We start from the raw sequence: 18,930 nt of genomic DNA, 5'->3' as shown, positions 1-18,930 counted from the left end.
GACTGTATGGTTGTATGACTAACTGTATGACTGACTGTATGACTGACTGTATGACTGTATGACTGACTGTATGACTAACTGTATGACTGATTGTATGGCTGTATGACTGACTGCATGACTGACTGTATGACTGACTGTATGACTGTATGATTGACTGTATGACTAACTGTATGACTGACTGTATGGCTGTATGACTGACTGTATGACTGACTGTATGACTGACTTGAATATTATTTCATTGGATACAGAAATTGCATTATGTATTTTTACATGAAAAACAGTGTCGGGAGCAACATTATTTTAACACATCAGAGAACAACAGAGTAGAAAAGGTCAACCATATCATCCACAACAATTGTTCCTCCTTCCCCCCCAGACTCGTTGTTCCCTGTGGACTTCTCCCTGATGACAACAGTGAGGGCAAAGAAGGACACCCAGTTCTTCCTGCTGTCTGTGTATGATGAGCAGGGTGTACAGCAGCTGGGGCTGGAGGTGGGCCGCTCGCCTGTCTTCCTGTACGAAGACCACCAGGGACAGCCCTCCCCGGAGCTCTACCCCATCTTCAAGAAGATCAACTTGGCTGATGGAAAGTGGGTACTACCCCTGGCCTGATGTCCTTGGCTCTTGACTGGGACTTCTTCTCAAAACCCAAACTCTATAGCCCCTGATTTATGATTGACACATATTGACATGACAGGGTGAGATTCACCCGCATCGTGTCGTTTGGTTGGCCAATGGGTATCACCGTTACCTGACCCAAAATATGCAGTTTCCTCAGTATGTGATCCCACTTGAACGTGGCGCACACAACTCACACAATGTGCTTGACCCTAAGTGACCTGGAGCCATAGAGGACACACATAGATCACGTTAGTACCATAGAGTTCTTGGCTCAAGGTCAATGGCTTGACTTGACCCTGTAAAATACTACAATGTGATTCAATGCATTTGACAACGCAAAACCCTTCCTCAGAATACTGCATACAGGTGCTGCCTCCTTCTAACTGAACCAAAGTTACCTACATTCAACCTGACACTTCATATTGCTACATCTGCAGAATAAAGATATCACTACACTATACTAATCCATCGTTACCTCTCTGTCTTTCCAGGTGGCACAGAATAGCCTACAGTGTGGAGGGCAAGTCAGTCACCCTGTACCTGGACTGTGAGAAGGTGCAGACTCTGGAGTTACTGAGAGGGGACAATCCCCTGGTCAGCACGGAGGGGGTGACCGTGTTTGGAACACGACTACTGGACGAGGAGGTGTTTGAGGTAGGACACCAGGGCGAGGGAGTCAGGGTTGGGTGTGAATGAAGTAGTGTCATGGACTGTATGTAGGATTTGGTATGTATGTACTGTAGTCTCATCAGTAGCAGAACACAAACTGGTTCATTCTGGTATTGGATCTGAGGAATATCAATATTATTTGTTGGAACTTGTTTTAACTGGATTCTTGGCATAATGTAATATTCACTCACTCATCTTTGCTCACTCCTCGGAGCATAGTGCCTCGACAAATGGATCTCCATGCCGTCTTATTCTAGGCCAGGTCCCAGGCTGATGTGGTGGTGAGTCCCAGGTTGTGTATGTCGTTGTCCAACTGGTTGGATGACCTGGTTCTCGGTCTTCCTCTTGGGCCTGGCCTGTTGAGTGATGATTCCTTCAGCATAAGGGCAGGCTCCAGAGGTGGGATTGATCTGACCAGGTGACCGAACAGTCGGAGTCAGGAGGCTCTGACCAGGGAGGAGACGGGGTTGGTCCATCTTTTGACATATTGTGGACTTCTGGTTGTTTTACTTTAAAAAAACATGTATTTCACCTTTTTTTAATGTGAGTCTGGAAGAAGAGTTTACAGTCTAACCAGACACCTAGGTATTTGTAGTTGACCACATATTCTAAGTCAGAACCATCCAGAGTAGTGATGCTAGTCGGGACAGCGGGGGCGGGCAGCGATCGGTTGAAGAGCATGCATTTAGTTTTACTAGCATTTAAGAGCAGTTGGAGGCCACGGAAGAAGTTGCGCCATGTGATGCCCAGTATGCGGCAGAGGCACTCGGAGTCAAAGGCGTCCAGGCGACGTGTGAGGTCCAGGGTGAGGGTCCATGACGTGTGAGGTCCAGGGTGAGGGTCCATGACGTGTGAGGTCCAGGGTGAGAGTCCATGATGTATGAGGTCCAGGGTGAGAGTCCATGATGTATGAGGTCCAGGGTGAGAGTCCATGATGTATGAGGTCCAGGGTGAGGGTCCATGACGTGTGAGGTCCAGGGTGAGGGTCCATGACGTGTGAGGTCCAGGGTGAGGGTCCATGACGTGTGAGGTCCAGGGTGAGGGTCCATAACGTGTGAGGTCCAGGGTGAGGGTCCATGACGTGTGAGGTCCAGGGTGAGGGTCCATGACGTGTGAGGTCCAGGGTGAGGGTCCATGATGTGTGAGGTCCAGGGTGAGGGTCCATGACGTGTGAGGTCCAGGGTGAGGGTCCATGAAGTGTGAGGTCCAGGGTGAGGGTCCATGACGTGTGAGGTCCAGGGTGAGGGTCCATGACGTGTGAGGTCCAGGGTGAGGGTCCATGACGTGTGAGGTCCAGGGTGAGGGTCCATGACGTGTGAGGTCCAGGGTGAGGGTCCATGACGTTCGAGGTCCAGGGTGAGGGTCCATGACGTGTGAGGTCCAGGGTGAGGGTCCATGACGTGTGAGGTCCAGGGTGAGAGTCCTCACGCCGTGGGGGGGGGGGGGGGGGGGGGGTGTAGTCTTCCCCAGTGATAGTCCACCTTAGAGGTTGCCTACCTTAGAGGCAGCCTTGGCTTCATCAGCAATGGTGTCATACCACTTTTGTTTGTCCCTTATTCTTATCGTGTAGGTCAAGACGGTCCAGGGTCTAGTCATCCTGGTCCTTCCGAGTAGAATATCATTTTTGTTAAGGTTTCGCGGCAGTAGCTCTCCGGTAGCTTGTCTGGATGTGGTATCAAATACTGGGATCATCTACGCTGAGTGTAGAAAACATTACGAACACATGCTCTTTCCATGACATAGACTGACCAGGTGAATCCAGGTGAAAGCTATGATCCCTTATTGATGTCACTTGTTAAATTCACTTCAATCAGTGTAGATGAAGGGGAGGAGACAGGTTATGTGTATGTGTGCCATTCAGAGGGGGAATAGGCAAGACAACATATTTAAGCACGCTTTCGAACTCGGGATGTGGTAGTAGGTGCCAGGCGCACCGGTGTCAGTGTATCAAGAACTGCAATGCTGCTGGGGTTTTCACTCGCAACAGTTTCCTGTGTGTATCAAGAATGGTCTATCATCCAATGGACATCCAGCCAACTTGACACAACTGTGGGAAACATTGTTGTCAACATGGGCCAGCATCCCTGTGGAACGCTTTCGACACTTTGTAGAGTCCATGGCCCGACGAATTGAGGCTGTTCTGAGGGCAAAAGGAGGTGCAACTCAATATTAGGAAGGTGTTCCTTATGTTTTATACACTCAGCGTATATGAGCCGTTGCCTAGACAACACCGCGAGGAGGTTAGCACTCTGACTTGAACCCTAATGCAATATACCTAATATAAATTATACTTGTAGCCCTGAAGAAATTATTTTATTGAGGCGTGAATGAGATCCTCTAAAGCCACAACGGACAAGATTAAAATAACCATTATTTCCATGTGAGCTTAATTCATCAAATATTCCTGTTAGGCCAGTGGAGATATTCACTCGCGTCATATATTAGCTGAATATTCTGACATGAACCCGCAGGGGATCCCGATCCCACTAACCTTGTTTTAACTCGGATGACTTTCTCTTCTCATAACCTCATTTCTGTCCCGGCCCATACAAATGAAAGAGATGGCACATTCCATCACATACTCCACTAATTGTGTTCAGTTGTGAACATGCAGACTGGAGCAGTATGTGTTGTTGCTGTAAGCTTTAATGGGGTGTGAATGGGAGGGGTGGAGAACGGTTGAGAGTGGAGCAGCAGGTAGGGGAGGACTAGGTTGTTTGCGGAAGGGAGTGGGGGGGGGGGGGGGGTACTGTTCAGACATGCTCTGATCTGGCCACATCTTTTCTACTGTGATCAAATTCCCTGGAAATGAAACTCAACATTTGTATTTGTATGAGTGAGTTTGGATCTTTTGGAGAGTATGTGCTGTTAGAGGTGTTGACATTTGAACAGACAGCTCTATATTCTGACGTTTCAGAGTGTGTGTGAGTGTGAACATGTGTCAGTGAATGTGTGAGTGTTGTTCATGCCTGCTGATTGGGAGGATTGATCTTGTGGGAGGAGGAATTTCCCAGTCGTCAGTGTTTATCCCTACGGCGACACTCGTCGGGGCTGCTGTCCTCATCATTATCCCTGAGTAGCTGTGGAGGGCAAAGGTCACATATTTAATGATGGCTTGGGTTGTTTGAGCTTGGTGAAAGTGTTTGGGGAAATGACAATGTCATTATGGAACCTTTAAATTAGAATGGACACTGAACAGTGAGTTATGATGTGTAGTTAAATATGTGAATAACATAATGTGTGTGTGTGTGTCTGGGTGTGTGTGCCATACATATGTGCTTTGAAATCAAACAATAAAAAGATAAATGAATTCCAAGTAAAGCTCATATTCTTTTATTTTCATTTCCCTGACCCTGTTCCATAAGTCATTCCCAATGTCTCTCCCAGGATAGTGTGCAGGCCTAGTCCATTGTAATTCCAATGCCGCTCCACTCTAAATTCAGTAGCCTCCAGCATAAAGAGAGCCGAGTAGAGCTCTGCTCATCTCTGCTCATGTCCGCAGGCCCTGAGACACAGAGGGGGAGAGTAGGAGGGGGTCACAGAGCACACACCCTCCCATCTCTCAGGCCCCTCAGGGTACCATCCCAACCCAGACTTTGCATACTTGAGACATTGCAAAAGTACAGAGGAAGGGATAATATCTGGCCCTAATGGGTTAATGTACACAAACTTCAGTCTTCTCAGCTTTCACCCTCTCAGAACCAGATGTCCCCTGATGTTCTCACGTAGACAAGAACTATACAATCTCCCTCTAGCCACGCCCCCACACAATAACCTCCCCTCCCGCTGATGGCTTAACTTTACCTCAAATGCTTCTCCTACTCCATAAGTAAAACTTAATAGCCTCCCATGCCATTAGGTTCCCTCTCCCTCTCTTACTTTAACAGACACCCCTCTATCTCCCAAATAAAACAGTCTCCTTTCTCCAATTAAGCAATGCTTCCCCTGAACAGTTCTTGCATAAAACAACTGTAAAGATCCATTTTCACCCCAACCCCATCTTTCAAAACATCCCATTTATCATTCCTCAGGCTGCAAAAAAAAGCATCCCTTTGACGTCCTTATGACTAATACCCGTCAATTATCAACATTCTCTTTAGCATTCTCTCTGCTCTGCTCTCTCTGAATAGTCTAAGTGAGTGAGAGGCCAGCTCATGTGTCCCATGTTGAATGGCTGTGGGTCAGGGCTGTGTTGACCTGGATGAGGCTGGTACTGGGGGAGAGATTAGAGGTTGGCCTTGTTCGCAGGCCCGTTCTGTTCCCAGGACCTGGTTCTGTTCCAGGAGGGATCCAGGGGGCCAGTGTTCCGGCCCAGTTCCCCCAGCGTGGGAGAACTTAGTGTGGGACCTTCGGGACGGTGGTCAGCCCCTAATGCCTCTATTGCTTCCAGATTGCCTTCAAATGACTGTTGGTGTTGTTTACACACGTGCAGAGCCACGGACACAAGAATGTGCATGTACATACTGTACACACACACACACACACACACACACACACACACACACACACACACACACACACACACACATACACGTACACATACTAAAACAATCATTTAACTGTCCACAAGTCTGAATGTATTGTCTGGGCTCTATGTGGGCTGTTTGTGTGTTTTTTGCCTCGTCTCACGCTTAGATATGATCCAGCCCAGTGTTTATGTGTGAACAACATCTGACCGTGTCTGTCTGTCTGTATTAGTCATTGTATTATTGCTGTGAGTAATCAGGCCTCTTTAGAAAACAGTCAGAGTTTTGGTGTTGGTCTGGCTTGATGTTGGGCTGTTATCAAGCGTGTCTTAAAGGGCAGATTTGATATTGATAGAGGAATCTCATGGATAGCTGGAGAGATTGGAAATGCTGCATTTATTAGTCAAGGTCTGTCTGTTGTAGATGCATTTCTTCCTTTCTAAGGATTGTATTCAGATATTTTGACATCTGTTGCCCTGCAGGCTAGTAAGGAGCTAAGTATTTATTCTTGTTTTACTGTAGTGAGGTGTAGTCATATTCAGTGCTGTATGTGTTGTTGTTGATGTTGTTGTTGTTAGGGGTTCAAGCAGCGAAGCTGGTAATACCATATTGTATTTCTTCTGGTTCATTATTATTATACCGTATTCTTCCCCCAAGGAAAATAACATGCAAATTCCTGTGAGATGGTAAGTCTAGGAGGGCACAACTTGGCATGATGGTAAAGGCCCATGGGTCACACCCTCTCATGCAATCCCATGCCAATTGGCCACATTGTGGCACTATAACAAGCGATTGAAAATGCAAAATTTTAAAGCTCATGCTACTCACCCTGTGTGATGGAGAGTCATGAAATTGCATAGGTCCCACTTGCATAGGTCCCACTCCTCACAAGGAACAAATTTGCCTCACGGACCTATAAGGTCCGCCATGATGCATTTTCCGCCATTTAGAATGATGTGAAAAACACTTAAAACACTACTCTTCTGGCACCGAATGACTGATCTGCACAAACATGTATATATAGCATCTATGGAACAAGCTCTCTCAATGCACTATTTTTCAGTCTAGTATGTCAAACAACATGGCAACTGCTGACCAATAAACATTCACATGGACCTGATCTGGCACATGAATACATATAAATCTGACATAGATATTCGTATTGTAATACAACTTGGTACATATGTTCCAAATAAGGTTTAGACTCAACATATGCAAGCACATTTAGATCGACCACATGGTGGCGCTATAACTGGCACATATTTATATTTCTTGATCTGTTTGACTCAGAGTGGTGAAATGTGGCACACATGCTCAGGGATATTAGTCTAGCTAACGTATAAAGTATGGTTCATTTTGGCCGCACTGTGGCACTGTTGGACAGGAAAAACATTAATGCAAGCTCATTGGCTCATAGCAGCCATATTGTTTGAGCTAGAGTCCTGTAATATAGAAGAAGCCACTTAAAGTGGTCAATATCATAAAAAATAGTTCAAAATACATTAAACTCATATAGCATGATCTGATTGATTTTTCGTTTGGAAATTTGTGAAGCGTGGTAAGGAGTACAGAGTACAGCTCATCCTTGGGCGATGTGTCCAATTTGTCTTGATGGTGGCACAGTGGGCCCACAGCTTGAACCCCGGCATTGCTGCTTGCAGCTATATTCATTGTTGTTGTTGTGTATACACCTGTTGGTCCTATTAGCCCAGAGAGATACAGACTGTAAAACAGTGCTACAAAGGAGTGTTTGATGACTCCTAGTTCAGGACAGTTCTAGACAGTGTTTATGGAGTGAGATCTCATTAGTGGAGAAGAGGTGAAGTCCGTTCACTGTGGCTTTAACAAGGTCTATATAATAAGGCCTTAATTGGCTGCTATGAAAGGGAAAGGGAAAAGAGAATAGCACAACTGAATGTATTCAACTGAAATGTATCTTCCGCATCTAACCTAACCCCTCTGGTGCCTGGGCACCATAAAGCAAGCCCCTACTTCCAACCACTCTAGTCCTATGTTAGTCAATGGAGCAGCTCTATTGGCTGAAACGTTGGTATCAAAGATCCATGACATTGTATACAGAGTATCCAATAGTACTAGTCTGCTGGAGATTCTTCTTTCTTCAGTGGAGCTGAGCCAGCCTGTGTGTCGCTATGGGAACTAGACAGTACTGTGTGACTGTGACCTGATGCTGTTTGTTGGTTTTTGTCATCAGCACTTCAGAGGAGGAACTGTATTTTTTATTTAACCTTTATTTAACTAGGTAAGTCAGTTAAGAACCAATTCTTATTTACAATGACAGCCTACTGGGGAACAGTGGTTTAGCTGCCTTGTTCAGGGGCAGAACGACAAATTTCTACCTTGTCAGCTTGGACCAACGCTCTAACCACTAGGCTACCTGCCGCCTTGCTCCCAGACTGTGGTCTAAGTCATCTACGCACATATTCTCCTCAGATATTTGCAGCCACTGTAATGTGCTGATAGATGAATAAGGCTGCCTCCATGTCTAGAGATGTGCTCTGTGGCTCTGTACTGTAATGCTGTACATCTGCTCCACAGGGAGAAAGTAGTCACGAAGCTGACCAGCCGGCCGGCGCCAGCTAGAGGGAGTGGGGAGGGATACAGTACCAAAGGTGGAACAGGGCCTTTGATCTTTGGCTGAGAATCTCTCTCTCTCTCTCTCTCTCTCTCTCTCTCTCTCTCTCTCTCTCTCTCTCTCTCTCTCTCTCTCTCTCTCTCTCTCTCTCTCTCTCTCTCTCTCTCTCTCTCTCTCTCTCTCTCTCTCTCTCTCTCTCTCTCTCTCTCTCTCTCTGAAAAGGTGTGGTAGAATTTGATGTTAATTGGGTTTTTCATCTCTGGAGCATTAACTGTTGTGTAACCTAGTAGTTTATGTTGGCTAAATACTGGCCTGAGATCTGTGCTCGGTGAGATCTGAGTGAAGCACTAATACAAAAGTGATTGGTATTGAGTTGGGGACCATTTAGCTGGGTGTGCTAGCGTGTGTGGACCAGAGGGAGACCGGGGGGGGGGGGGGGGGGGGAGAGTCTGCCTGTGTGTTTATGTGTACACACACTCTGGCCCTCCGGGGATGTAAAGGGGTGTTTGAAATGGGAGTGTGACGGAAGTATTTGACTGTTATGTGTACACTCAGCACCCTACTAGAAGCCTGGGAATAGAGGGGTTTTGGGAGCAGCAGTCACAGTAGTATTGGCCATTTTATACACACAGGATATTCACATGTGAAATGGCTTCAGCTCTATTAAACACATTCTCTTAGCGGTATGGCAACATCCTACAAAACATTCAATTTCCCAGCCATTTTCAGCCTGGTCCTCCGAGGCCATCGCAGTGTTTCTCATAGACTGCAATGTCAGAGTGATGTGCTGATCCTTTCTGTCCCTGTATGTTTGTCTGTGAGGTTAACATGATGCTTTTATGTTTTTCTGTATGCTTGTCTGCCTGCCTTTCTGGTATATGTATGTATGTATGTATGTGTGTGTGTGTGTGTGTGTGTGTGTGTGTGTGTGTGTGTGTGTGTGTGTGTGTGTGTGTGTGTGTGTGTGTGTGTGTGTGTGCGTGCGTGCGTGTGTGTGTTTTCCAGGGAGAGATCCAGCAGTTGTTGATTCTGGAGGACGCCCAGGCTGCGGCTGACTACTGCCTGCACTACATCCCTGACTGTGACTCTCCCCTGTCCTACAACAGCCTGGCCCAGGACCCTGAGCAGGTCAGTACTCCAGCCACCAGGGGGAGACACCCTCTGACATACACACATACCCATACAGTAAACACACACTATTCTACTCCCCCTTCATCTGTCTTGTTTTATTATCAGTGATTCATCCACACAAAATATCCTCTTGAAACTGTAACAGTATTTCTTTATTTCGGTCCTCTTCTCTCTCAGTTTATTTATCTCTCCCCTTCTCTCTCTCTTCTTTCATACATGTATGCAATGAAATAATCTGTTATACAGTAGTTGATGATGTGGGTTTCTGGCTGCTAGCAAAGAAACCAGGTTGTAATTCCATCTGTAATTGGTGAACAGGGACACTGTAGATGCTAACATGACACACACAACCTTACAACCTCAGTAAAACTGCAAATGGACACAAAGACATGGATTGCGTTCTGCACCTTCAATAAAACCCAGATGGTCCCTGATCATAATTTGATTATGGAACAGAGAGTGTATTTGTCTGGACTGCTTTAGAGTTGAACTCACAGAGCGATATTTCCAGTTTGAGTTCTCTCTATGCTGGCTCAGTCAGGGCTCAACATTTCAGAGATACAGTTTCATGTTGAGGCTTTGTGCAGGTCCTGACTACACAGCACAGTGCTGGCTGCTACAGCTGCTTCCTCAGCCCCTTGTTTCTCAGCCAACAGATAAAACGATGAACAAGCAGCATGCATATCAATAAGGTCTGCCAGAGACCTGCCCTGCCCTGCCCTCTGTAGCACAGCCAATCCCAGCCTTGGCCATTTACTGTATCACATGATTTATCACTACCCAGTCTTCTCGGCCTAAGGGCCCGGAACACACCACTAAAACACAGGGAGGCCAGAGCAGAATGAGACATCAGTCAGTCAGCATCAGAAGAAGCTCCTCTCCCTGTCTTTGATAGTGAGCCAGCAGCAGAGTGGTGCGTCTCTCCCTTGGCTGTGTTGAGCTGCTTCAGCTTGAACACACACAGCCAGAAGCATCGTAAATCTCACAGGATATCACCACTTTGGCTCTTCCCCTCTTCACCGGGCCTGCTTAGGCAATGGGATACACTTGGGAGAGATGAGTTATATTATGATGTATGTGTGTGTCTTTATGTTTGAGAAAAGTGTTTTGGAGAGAGGGAGAGAGGAAAAGTAAGAAATATTGATTCATGTGGCCCGCAGGGAGATACTGTCAGGGTCTGTGAGAACAGTATTCTGTGTGTAGCCTCCTACGCCTGGCTGTGTGTCTGGGTGTGTCCAATTGCTGGCACTGCTCCTGGGAATGTCTATCAGTGTCAATCAGACGTAGAGCGTGTTAGCTATTCTAGATCTACAGCTGAGAAACCTGCTCTGTGTCCAAGACCTTGTCAGCATCACTCACTCTACTCACTTTATATCCTCCTCACACTGACCCTGTTTACAAACCATCACAATCTCCTCATCAAAGTATTTACCAGACCAGATCTTCAACAACGTTCTCGTACAAAGGTCTTCAGTAATAGTGACAGACATGGATATGAGTTAAAAAAGGACATGCATGACATTTATGTTGACATATTTTAACAGCCCAACAGGGTCATAAACACACTGACCCCTGACCTCATGAGAAAGTATGTCCTCTCTGTTGACAGGCCAGTGGTAAACAGTGATAAATAAACAGTAGTCTCATTCAAGACTACTCTGTGTGTGTGTGTGTGTGTGTGTGTGTGTGTGTGTGTGTGTGTGTGTGTGTGTGTGTGTGTGTGTGTGTGTGTGTGTGTGTGTGTGTGTGTGTGTGTGTGTGTGTGTGTGTGCGCGGGGGGGGGGGGGGGGGTCTTGATCTATGCCTGGCCCTACTGGATGTGTGCATAGTGTCTCTCTTCTCCTGGCTTGTTATGTTTCAGGTATTTCACCATGTTGTTGTTTCTCTTGTTCGTGCCCCACCTCCTCCCTTGCCCCCCCCCTCCCCTTTTCATAAAAGACCTCTCAACTTAAACCTGATCCCATGATACAAAACAACGAGCCAGCGGAGCCAAAGAAACGCTCCAAAAAAGACAGGAAAGGAAAAAAGGACAAAAAGAAGCGTGACAAGAAGGGGAGGGGCAAGAAGGAGTCGAGGAAGAAGAGAAAGGAAGGAGAGGCGGGTCCAGAGGAGGAGGGTTTCGTCCAGGTGTCCACTGTTTTGCCTGAAAACCAATCTCAAGAAACCTACTATCCCACTGAAAAGACATCTACAATGGAACTGTTCACTCCTAAAGCTGTCACCCCATCTGAAGCCCCTGACCAGACCACCATGATCCCAGAGAGGCCCACACACAGGCCTGACTCTGACATTGAGGACCCCTCCGTGGTGCCCAGTGCACTGCCTGAGTCAAAGGTCACTGAGGAGGTAGACTGAAAAGTTACAATGCAGCTCCCCTCCCCCTCCATCCCATCCCTAACAGAGCACTGACCCACTCTCCCAGAATGCCTCATCTACACCCTCTGTCAACCTGCTCCTCTCCTCACTATGACCTCTAACCTAACCAGCACTACCCTAATCACCTCCTCCTCTTCCAGGACTCACAATGGAACACGGAGAATCCCTGCATCCCTCTAGATCTAGATTAAGTAGAATATGCAGACAATCTAGAATTTAGACTGTGTTCTACACTGTGTTATAACACATAGACAACTGTGACTCAATTGTCACAGTAGTTGTTTATGGGTTGCAAGACATTAATAGGAATCTAGTTGTGTGGGTAACACTAGTTCTGTCTTTTGTAGTACCTGTAGTTGAACACACATATCTGAGTAAGTGGTATGTATGAGGTGTTGTGTGTTGTAGTTTTTCTGTGATGTCTCCTTGACCTGAGAGTTTATGTCCTTACACAAACCCAGTCCAAACCTTTGATTTTAAAGCTATACATGTATCCAAATGGTATGCCTCCTATGTTGCATTCAGTCTTTCAAAAGTTGTTTTGTCAGCAAATATGTTGGTAAAAAAAAAAGTCCCCATGATTAAAATCTCTAAAGGTTATCGTTTGCTACTTTTGCTAATTTGCTGAATTTGCTTATTTTCATACTCTGGCTGTAATGGCTGTCATAATCCATGTCATGCTGCCATCACTACCTGGTTGTGAAATATTCCATCACCATAGGATGATTAATAACACACTGAGGCTTGCTACATGTATGACCTGCCTATTCCCATAACCAACACCTGTGCTGCTAACTAGCTTAGCAAACTGTACGCCGTGATAGGCTGTGTAAAATGGAAGCGCTGGGCAAACTCAGTGGACTGGGCAGACAGACAGACAGACCATGATGTTGCCCAGTGTCTCCATGGTTTCTGTTACCATGGTTCTGACCTTAAACGCTCTGGCCTTGTGCAGGAGGAGAGGCTGGACAAAAAGCCCCAGATGGAGGAGTTTGACGACACCTTCTACGGCGACCTGTACGATGACCTCGCCGTCTCCATGGTAACAGTGGGTCCCAATATCAGCGAGTACGAGGTCAGTTGAATTGAGATTTTGATACACTGTATGTTCATACGGTGAAGCTCAGTTTTAGCACCACCATCATGTTCAGTAGCAGCTCAGTTATTAATGTGGTCATTGGATCATGTGATTTACTGGCATGTTGTGTGGACTCGTAGGCTGTAGAGTACGAGGACATAAGTAACGAGACAGAGAACCAGGAGTATGAAGAGTATGAGACGTACGAGGACGGACATGGCTTTGCAGAGAGAGAGGGGGCTGATACCTGGGATGGAGAGGTAGGCCTCATCAATCATTCAGTTAACTGTATTCACTCAGAGACTGCTGAGACTGCTGTACATGACCTACAACTGTATTCACTCAGAGACTGCTGAGACTGCTGTACATGACCTACAACTGTATTCACTCAGAGACTGCTGAGACTGCTGTACATGACCTACAACTGTATTCACTCAGAGACTGCTGAGACTGCTGTACATGACCTACAACTGTATTCACTCAGAGACTGCTGAGACTGCTGTACATGACCTACAACTGTATTCACTCAGAGACTGCTGAGACTACTGTACATGACCTACAACTGTATTCACTCAGAGACTGCTGAGACTGCTGTACATGACCTACAACTGTATTCACTCAGAGACTGCTGAGACTACTGTACATGACCTACAACTGTATTCACTCAGAGACTGCTGAGACTGCTGTACATGACCTACAACTGTATTCACTCAGAGACTGCTGAGACTGCTGTACATGACCTACAACTGTATTCACTCAGAGACTGCTGAGACTGCTGTACATGACCTACAACTGTATTCACTCAGAGACTGCTGAGACTGCTGTACATGACCTACAACTGCTGAACACACAGTAGGCCATCAATCACCTCACACGTCTGTTCATGTGTCTCTCCGTCTGTGTCTGTCTGTGTCTGTCTGTGTCTGTCTGTGTCTGTCTGTGCCTCAGGCCAGTGGCAGAGCACTGAAAGGAGAGAAGGGAGAGCCTGCCATCGTTGAACCGGTGAGCTTGAGTATTCAGACATAATATTGCTCATGGAAATCAATTTTAGGCCCTTAAGATTTTATTTGAGGATTTTTCTTTCAAGTCAGTGTTTTGTTCATGTAATCTTTATGACTCTATAAAGACTATATGGAGTATTTATGTTGAAATATCTCTGATATGTACTGAATGTGTTTATATGTCATTGTCATATCTCTGTGATGTTGTGCAGGGTACACTGGTGGAGGGAGCAGTCGGACCCCCAGGACCAGAGGTAAAACCCCTGCTCCAACTACATTGATACTACATTGATACTACATTGATACTACATTGAAACTACATTGAAACTACATTGATACTACATTGATACTACATTGAAACTACATTGAAACTATATTGACATTACATTGAAACTACATTGAAACTACATTGATACTACATTGAAACTACATTTAAACTACATTGATACTACATTGATACTACATTGATAACTTTTACTCCATTGTTTTGCCCATATTGATACTATGGACCAGTGCTGATTGACTGTGTGTTTATTCTCCAGGGTATTCCAGGTGGACCAGGACCAATGGGCCCCCGAGGACCCAGTGGAGACCCAGGTGATTTGGTGAGTATCCTCCCCTGTGGAGTATTGACCCATAGTGAACTGTCCTCTGAGACAGTATGACCACAGTCAGGGTCCACAGGGACTGTTCTCTGGGACAGTATGACCACAGTCAGGGTCCACAGGGACTGTCCTCTGGGACAGTATGACCACAGTCAGGGTCCACAGAGACTGTCCTCTGGGACAGTATGACCACAGTCAGGGTCCACAGGGACTGTCCTCTGGGACAGTATGACCACAGTCAGGGTCCACAGGGACTGTCCTCTGAGACAGTATGACCACAGTCAGGGTCCACAGGGACTGTCCTCTGGGACAGTATGACCACAGTCTGGGTCCACAGGGACTGTCCTCTGGGTTTGACCGTAACCACAGATTGACCACAGCCTACACAAACAGGTCAGGGATGCTGTGACCTCACTGTGGTCTTGACCGTAACCTTAAGGGACTAAAGGACTGGTGATGACTCATGTGTGGGTTTGACCTAATTCACTCTGTTGGACTGTGTGTGTGTATGTGCGTGCCTTTGTGTGTTTGTGTTCCCTCCCTGAAAACCGCCTCACTCCCACAGACACAAACCAACAGATGCTCAGTCGTCTCTAGTGATCTAAAGGATCTTTAACCATGGTGTTGTAGTAGAAAAACATGGAGGTCTTCCAGGTTTCACCTCAAATCAAACACATCAAATCAGATCATCAAACAAACTCTTCTTCCAAAGCAGATCAGAAACAAATGTAAAAACAGTGTTCCATAATCCTGCCTGTCTACAGTATTTCATCTTCATTGTTTGTTATGCCTTACAGTATACAACAGTATTCTCAGTGTGACAGATACTGCAATACAGGTTCCTATTGAGACAAAGGCCTTTGTCTCTGCTGCAGAGAGTCTAGGTGATTGTCAGTTTGGGATTAGCTCTAATTCTTTATGAGGTGCTTATGGGTACATTAGGCTTCTGATAGGGGCATCAAGCAGAAAATCATAAGCTGTTTCCCCTCCTCTCTAGAGACAAGCTAATTGATATGAAACAATGAGTGAGTGACATGCCCTCTGGAACTGAAGCAGAGGTTGTTTTAACAGAGATTGGATTTCAGGGATCATTCTCATGTGTTTAGCCTTACGTCCGTCCACATTGGAACACTCCCACTGTACATACTTGTGTTTACAGGCCTGTACTGTACATACTTGTGTTTACAGCCCTGTATTGTACATTCTTGTGTTTACAGCCCTGTATTGTACATACTTGTGTTTACAGGCCTATAATGTTGTCACGCTCCTCATTATGAATGGACCAAGGTGCAGCGTAGTAGGCATACATTTTCCTTTATTAAATGAACACCGAACAAAAACAACAAAATACCAAACGAAACGTGAAGCTAATAATAGTGCTGACATGCAACTATCCATAGACAAGATCCCACAAAGCACAAAGGGGAAATGGCTGCCTAAATATGATCCCCAATCAGAGACAACGATAAACAGCTGCCTCTGATTGGGAACCATAACAGGCCAACATCGACATATAAAACGCCTAGATGACCCACCCTAAATCACACCCTGACCTAACCAACATAGAGAATTAAAGCTCTCTATGGTCAGGGCGTGACAAATGTACATACTTGTGTTTACAGGCCTGTACTGTACATACTTGTGTTTACAGCCCTGTATTGTACATACTTGTGTTTACAGGCCTGTACTGTACATACTTGTGTTTACAGGCCCGTATTGTACATACTTGTGTTTACAGCCCTAGAATATACATACTTGTGTTTACAGCCCTAGAATATACATACTTGTGTTTACAGGCCTATAATGTACATACTTGTGTTTACAGGCCTATACTGTACATACTTGTGTTTACAGGCCTGTACTGTACATACTTGTGTTTACAGGCCTGTACTGTACATACTTGTGTTTACAGCCCTGTATTGTACATACTTGTGTTGTTCACTGTATAAGCCCTCATACAGTCATATGACTAAAATCCTCCTCTCTCCCTCTCTCTCTCCCTCTGTCTCTCTCAGGGTCCTCCAGGACGTCCTGGTTTAGCTGGGGTTGATGGGATACCTGGTCCTCCAGGAACCATGCTGATGTTACCAGTAAGAATGAGATAAAACTCTCTTTATTTAAACTTCCCTCAGCTGAACACACTCTCATGTTCAGTTCCCATTGACTATGGCTGGATCCAAAATCACTCCCTCCCCTCTGCCCTCAATTTGAGCATTCACGCCTTCCTTCCCCATTTGCACAAGTGTCCAAAAGCTGAGGGAGAGAACATTATCGAAGGTGTAGGGGCTAATTAGACCCTCAGATAGCAGGGCTGCAGGCTTTACTATCCCGACACGCACTGCAATATGTTTGTAGCATGTGCAATTTCATACAAAAGAGATGTGCCTGATTATATTCCACGTGCATTTGTTTTTGTCTGATTTTGAGACTTGACACAAATACCTCCAAATTAAATATTTAACTTTTACTGACGTTTATATCTTGTAAAACGACAGGAGGGATTTGTTCATTTGAATTTCATGCTTGTTTTATTATTTAAAAGTAAAACATGAATTGCATCGTTCAAGTCTAGAATGTGCGGTTTGGGACTCAGAGTGTTGTTTGGGATTCCCCATATGTGAAGCCCTCAGTCTTCTGGTGAGTTGCTAGTTAGCTAGATAAATACTAACATCGATTGATATAAATTACTTTATTAATAGCTAGCTAGATATCTTAACCAATGTCTTTATATATGAAAGCTTAACCTCCTGAGGGAGGGCAGTAACAGCTCTCAGCCACTAGGTAGAGCTGTGAGATTGAATGCTGATGAGGCCAGATGAAATCTACATTGTGTATTCCCATAGACTTATACTGCATGTATTTAGGTTGATCACTCTACCCCTTTCTCGTGTAGTTCCAACATGGTGGTGATTCTCAGAAGGGGCCTGTGGTGTCGGCCCAGGAGGCCCAGGCTCAGGCCATCCTGCAGCAGACCAAGGTAACGTCCACCTGTCCACTACAACTATAACCTGGAACATCATTACTCCTTTTACATTACAAATGAGCCTTAACTTATCTAACAATGTCCTTCTTACCCTTGTTTATTCCAGATGTCGTTGAAGGGACCTCCAGGTCCACTGGGTCTTACAGGGCGATCCGGCCCACTGGTAGGATACCCACCTAGTTCAAACCAAAGGCCACAATCTTAAATTCTACCTTATTCTCTATCTACACCTAGCAGATACTCCCCTGTCTACAGTCCACCACAACCTCATTGACCAAAGCCCCTTTTGTCTCCATGCACATACAAACAATCAGCAATCAGATCATCACTAATGTGACCTAACAGGCTATTCTTTATATGTCCTTGTTTGGTCTGACTGTCTTTCCTCTCGGTGTTCAGGGTCTTACTGGTCCCTCTGGACTTAAAGGTGACGCTGGAGAACATGGCCCAAGGGTAAGAGGATATTCTATTTTGACTTGCTACCACAGAGCAGTCAAGGTCCATTTAGATTTTGATGTATCCTGCTGGTCTCACTCTCTCTGTCCCTCTCTCTGTCCTCCCCCCTCCCTCTTCATCTCTCTTCTCCTTCTCTCCACCTCTCTCTGTCTATTCGTTCTCTCTCCTCCTCCTCCCCCCTCTCTGTCTACTCTCTCCCCTTCTCCTACTCCTCCCCTCTCTCTGTCTATTCGTTCTCTCTCCTCCTCCCCCTCTCTCTGTCTATTCTCTCTCCTCCTCCTCCTCCCCCTCTCTCTGTCTATTCTCTCTCTCTCCTCCTCCTCCTCCTCCCCTCTCGCTGTCTATTATCTCTCTCTCTCTCTCCTCCTCCCCCTCTCTCTGTCTATTCTCTCTCTCTCCTCCTCCTCCTCCCCTCTCGCTGTCTATTCTCTCTGTCTCTCCTCCTCCCCCTCTCTTTGTCTATTCTCTCTCCCCCCTCTCTCTGTCTATTCTCTCTCTCTCCTCCTCCTCCTCTTTCCCCCTCTCTGTCTATTCTCTCTCTCTCTCTCTCTCTCTCCTCCTTCTCTTCCTCCCCTCTCGCTGTCTATTATCTCTCTCCCCCCTCTCTCTGTCTATTCTCTCTCTCTCTCTCTCTCTCTCTCTCTCTCTCTCTCTCTCTCTCTCTCTCTCTCTCTCTCTCCTCCTCCTCCCCCTCTCTTTGTCTATTATCTCTCTCCCCCCTCTCTCTGTCTATTCTCTCTCTCTCTCTCTCTCTCTCTCTCTCTCTCTCTCTCTCTCTCTCTCTCTCTCTCTCTCCTCCTCCTCCCCAACTCTGTCTATTTTTTCTCTCTCCTCCTCCCCTCGCTATGTCTATTCTCTCTCCTCCTCCCCCCTCTCTCTGTCTATCTTCTCTCTCTGTATATTCTCTCTCTCTCCTCCTCTTCCCCCTCTCTCTGTCTATCTCTCTCCTCC

General features: G+C 46.0%; 1 protein-coding gene across 1 annotated transcript in view; it reads left to right on the top strand.

The window, feature by feature from the left end:
- Positions 1-18,930, top strand: part of LOC120033993 (collagen alpha-1(XI) chain-like) — a 71,365-nt gene that overhangs the window by 6,724 nt on the left and 45,711 nt on the right. The window contains exons 3-15 of the mRNA XM_038980393.1: positions 377-590; positions 1,113-1,275; positions 9,355-9,477; positions 11,419-11,814; positions 12,812-12,931; positions 13,075-13,194; positions 13,883-13,936; positions 14,148-14,189; positions 14,478-14,540; positions 16,556-16,630; positions 17,434-17,517; positions 17,630-17,686; positions 17,923-17,976. Of these exons, the coding sequence (XP_038836321.1) occupies positions 377-590; positions 1,113-1,275; positions 9,355-9,477; positions 11,419-11,814; positions 12,812-12,931; positions 13,075-13,194; positions 13,883-13,936; positions 14,148-14,189; positions 14,478-14,540; positions 16,556-16,630; positions 17,434-17,517; positions 17,630-17,686; positions 17,923-17,976 (1,565 nt within the window). The remainder of the gene's footprint in view (positions 1-376; positions 591-1,112; positions 1,276-9,354; positions 9,478-11,418; positions 11,815-12,811; positions 12,932-13,074; positions 13,195-13,882; positions 13,937-14,147; positions 14,190-14,477; positions 14,541-16,555; positions 16,631-17,433; positions 17,518-17,629; positions 17,687-17,922; positions 17,977-18,930) is intronic.

The sequence above is a fragment of the Salvelinus namaycush genome, chromosome 41 (assembly GCF_016432855.1).
Source record: "Salvelinus namaycush isolate Seneca chromosome 41, SaNama_1.0, whole genome shotgun sequence".
NCBI classification, from domain to species: domain Eukaryota; kingdom Metazoa; phylum Chordata; class Actinopteri; order Salmoniformes; family Salmonidae; genus Salvelinus; species Salvelinus namaycush.
The sequence above is the reverse complement of the archived record's forward strand: the minus strand, read 5'-3'. Positions and strand labels throughout refer to the sequence as shown.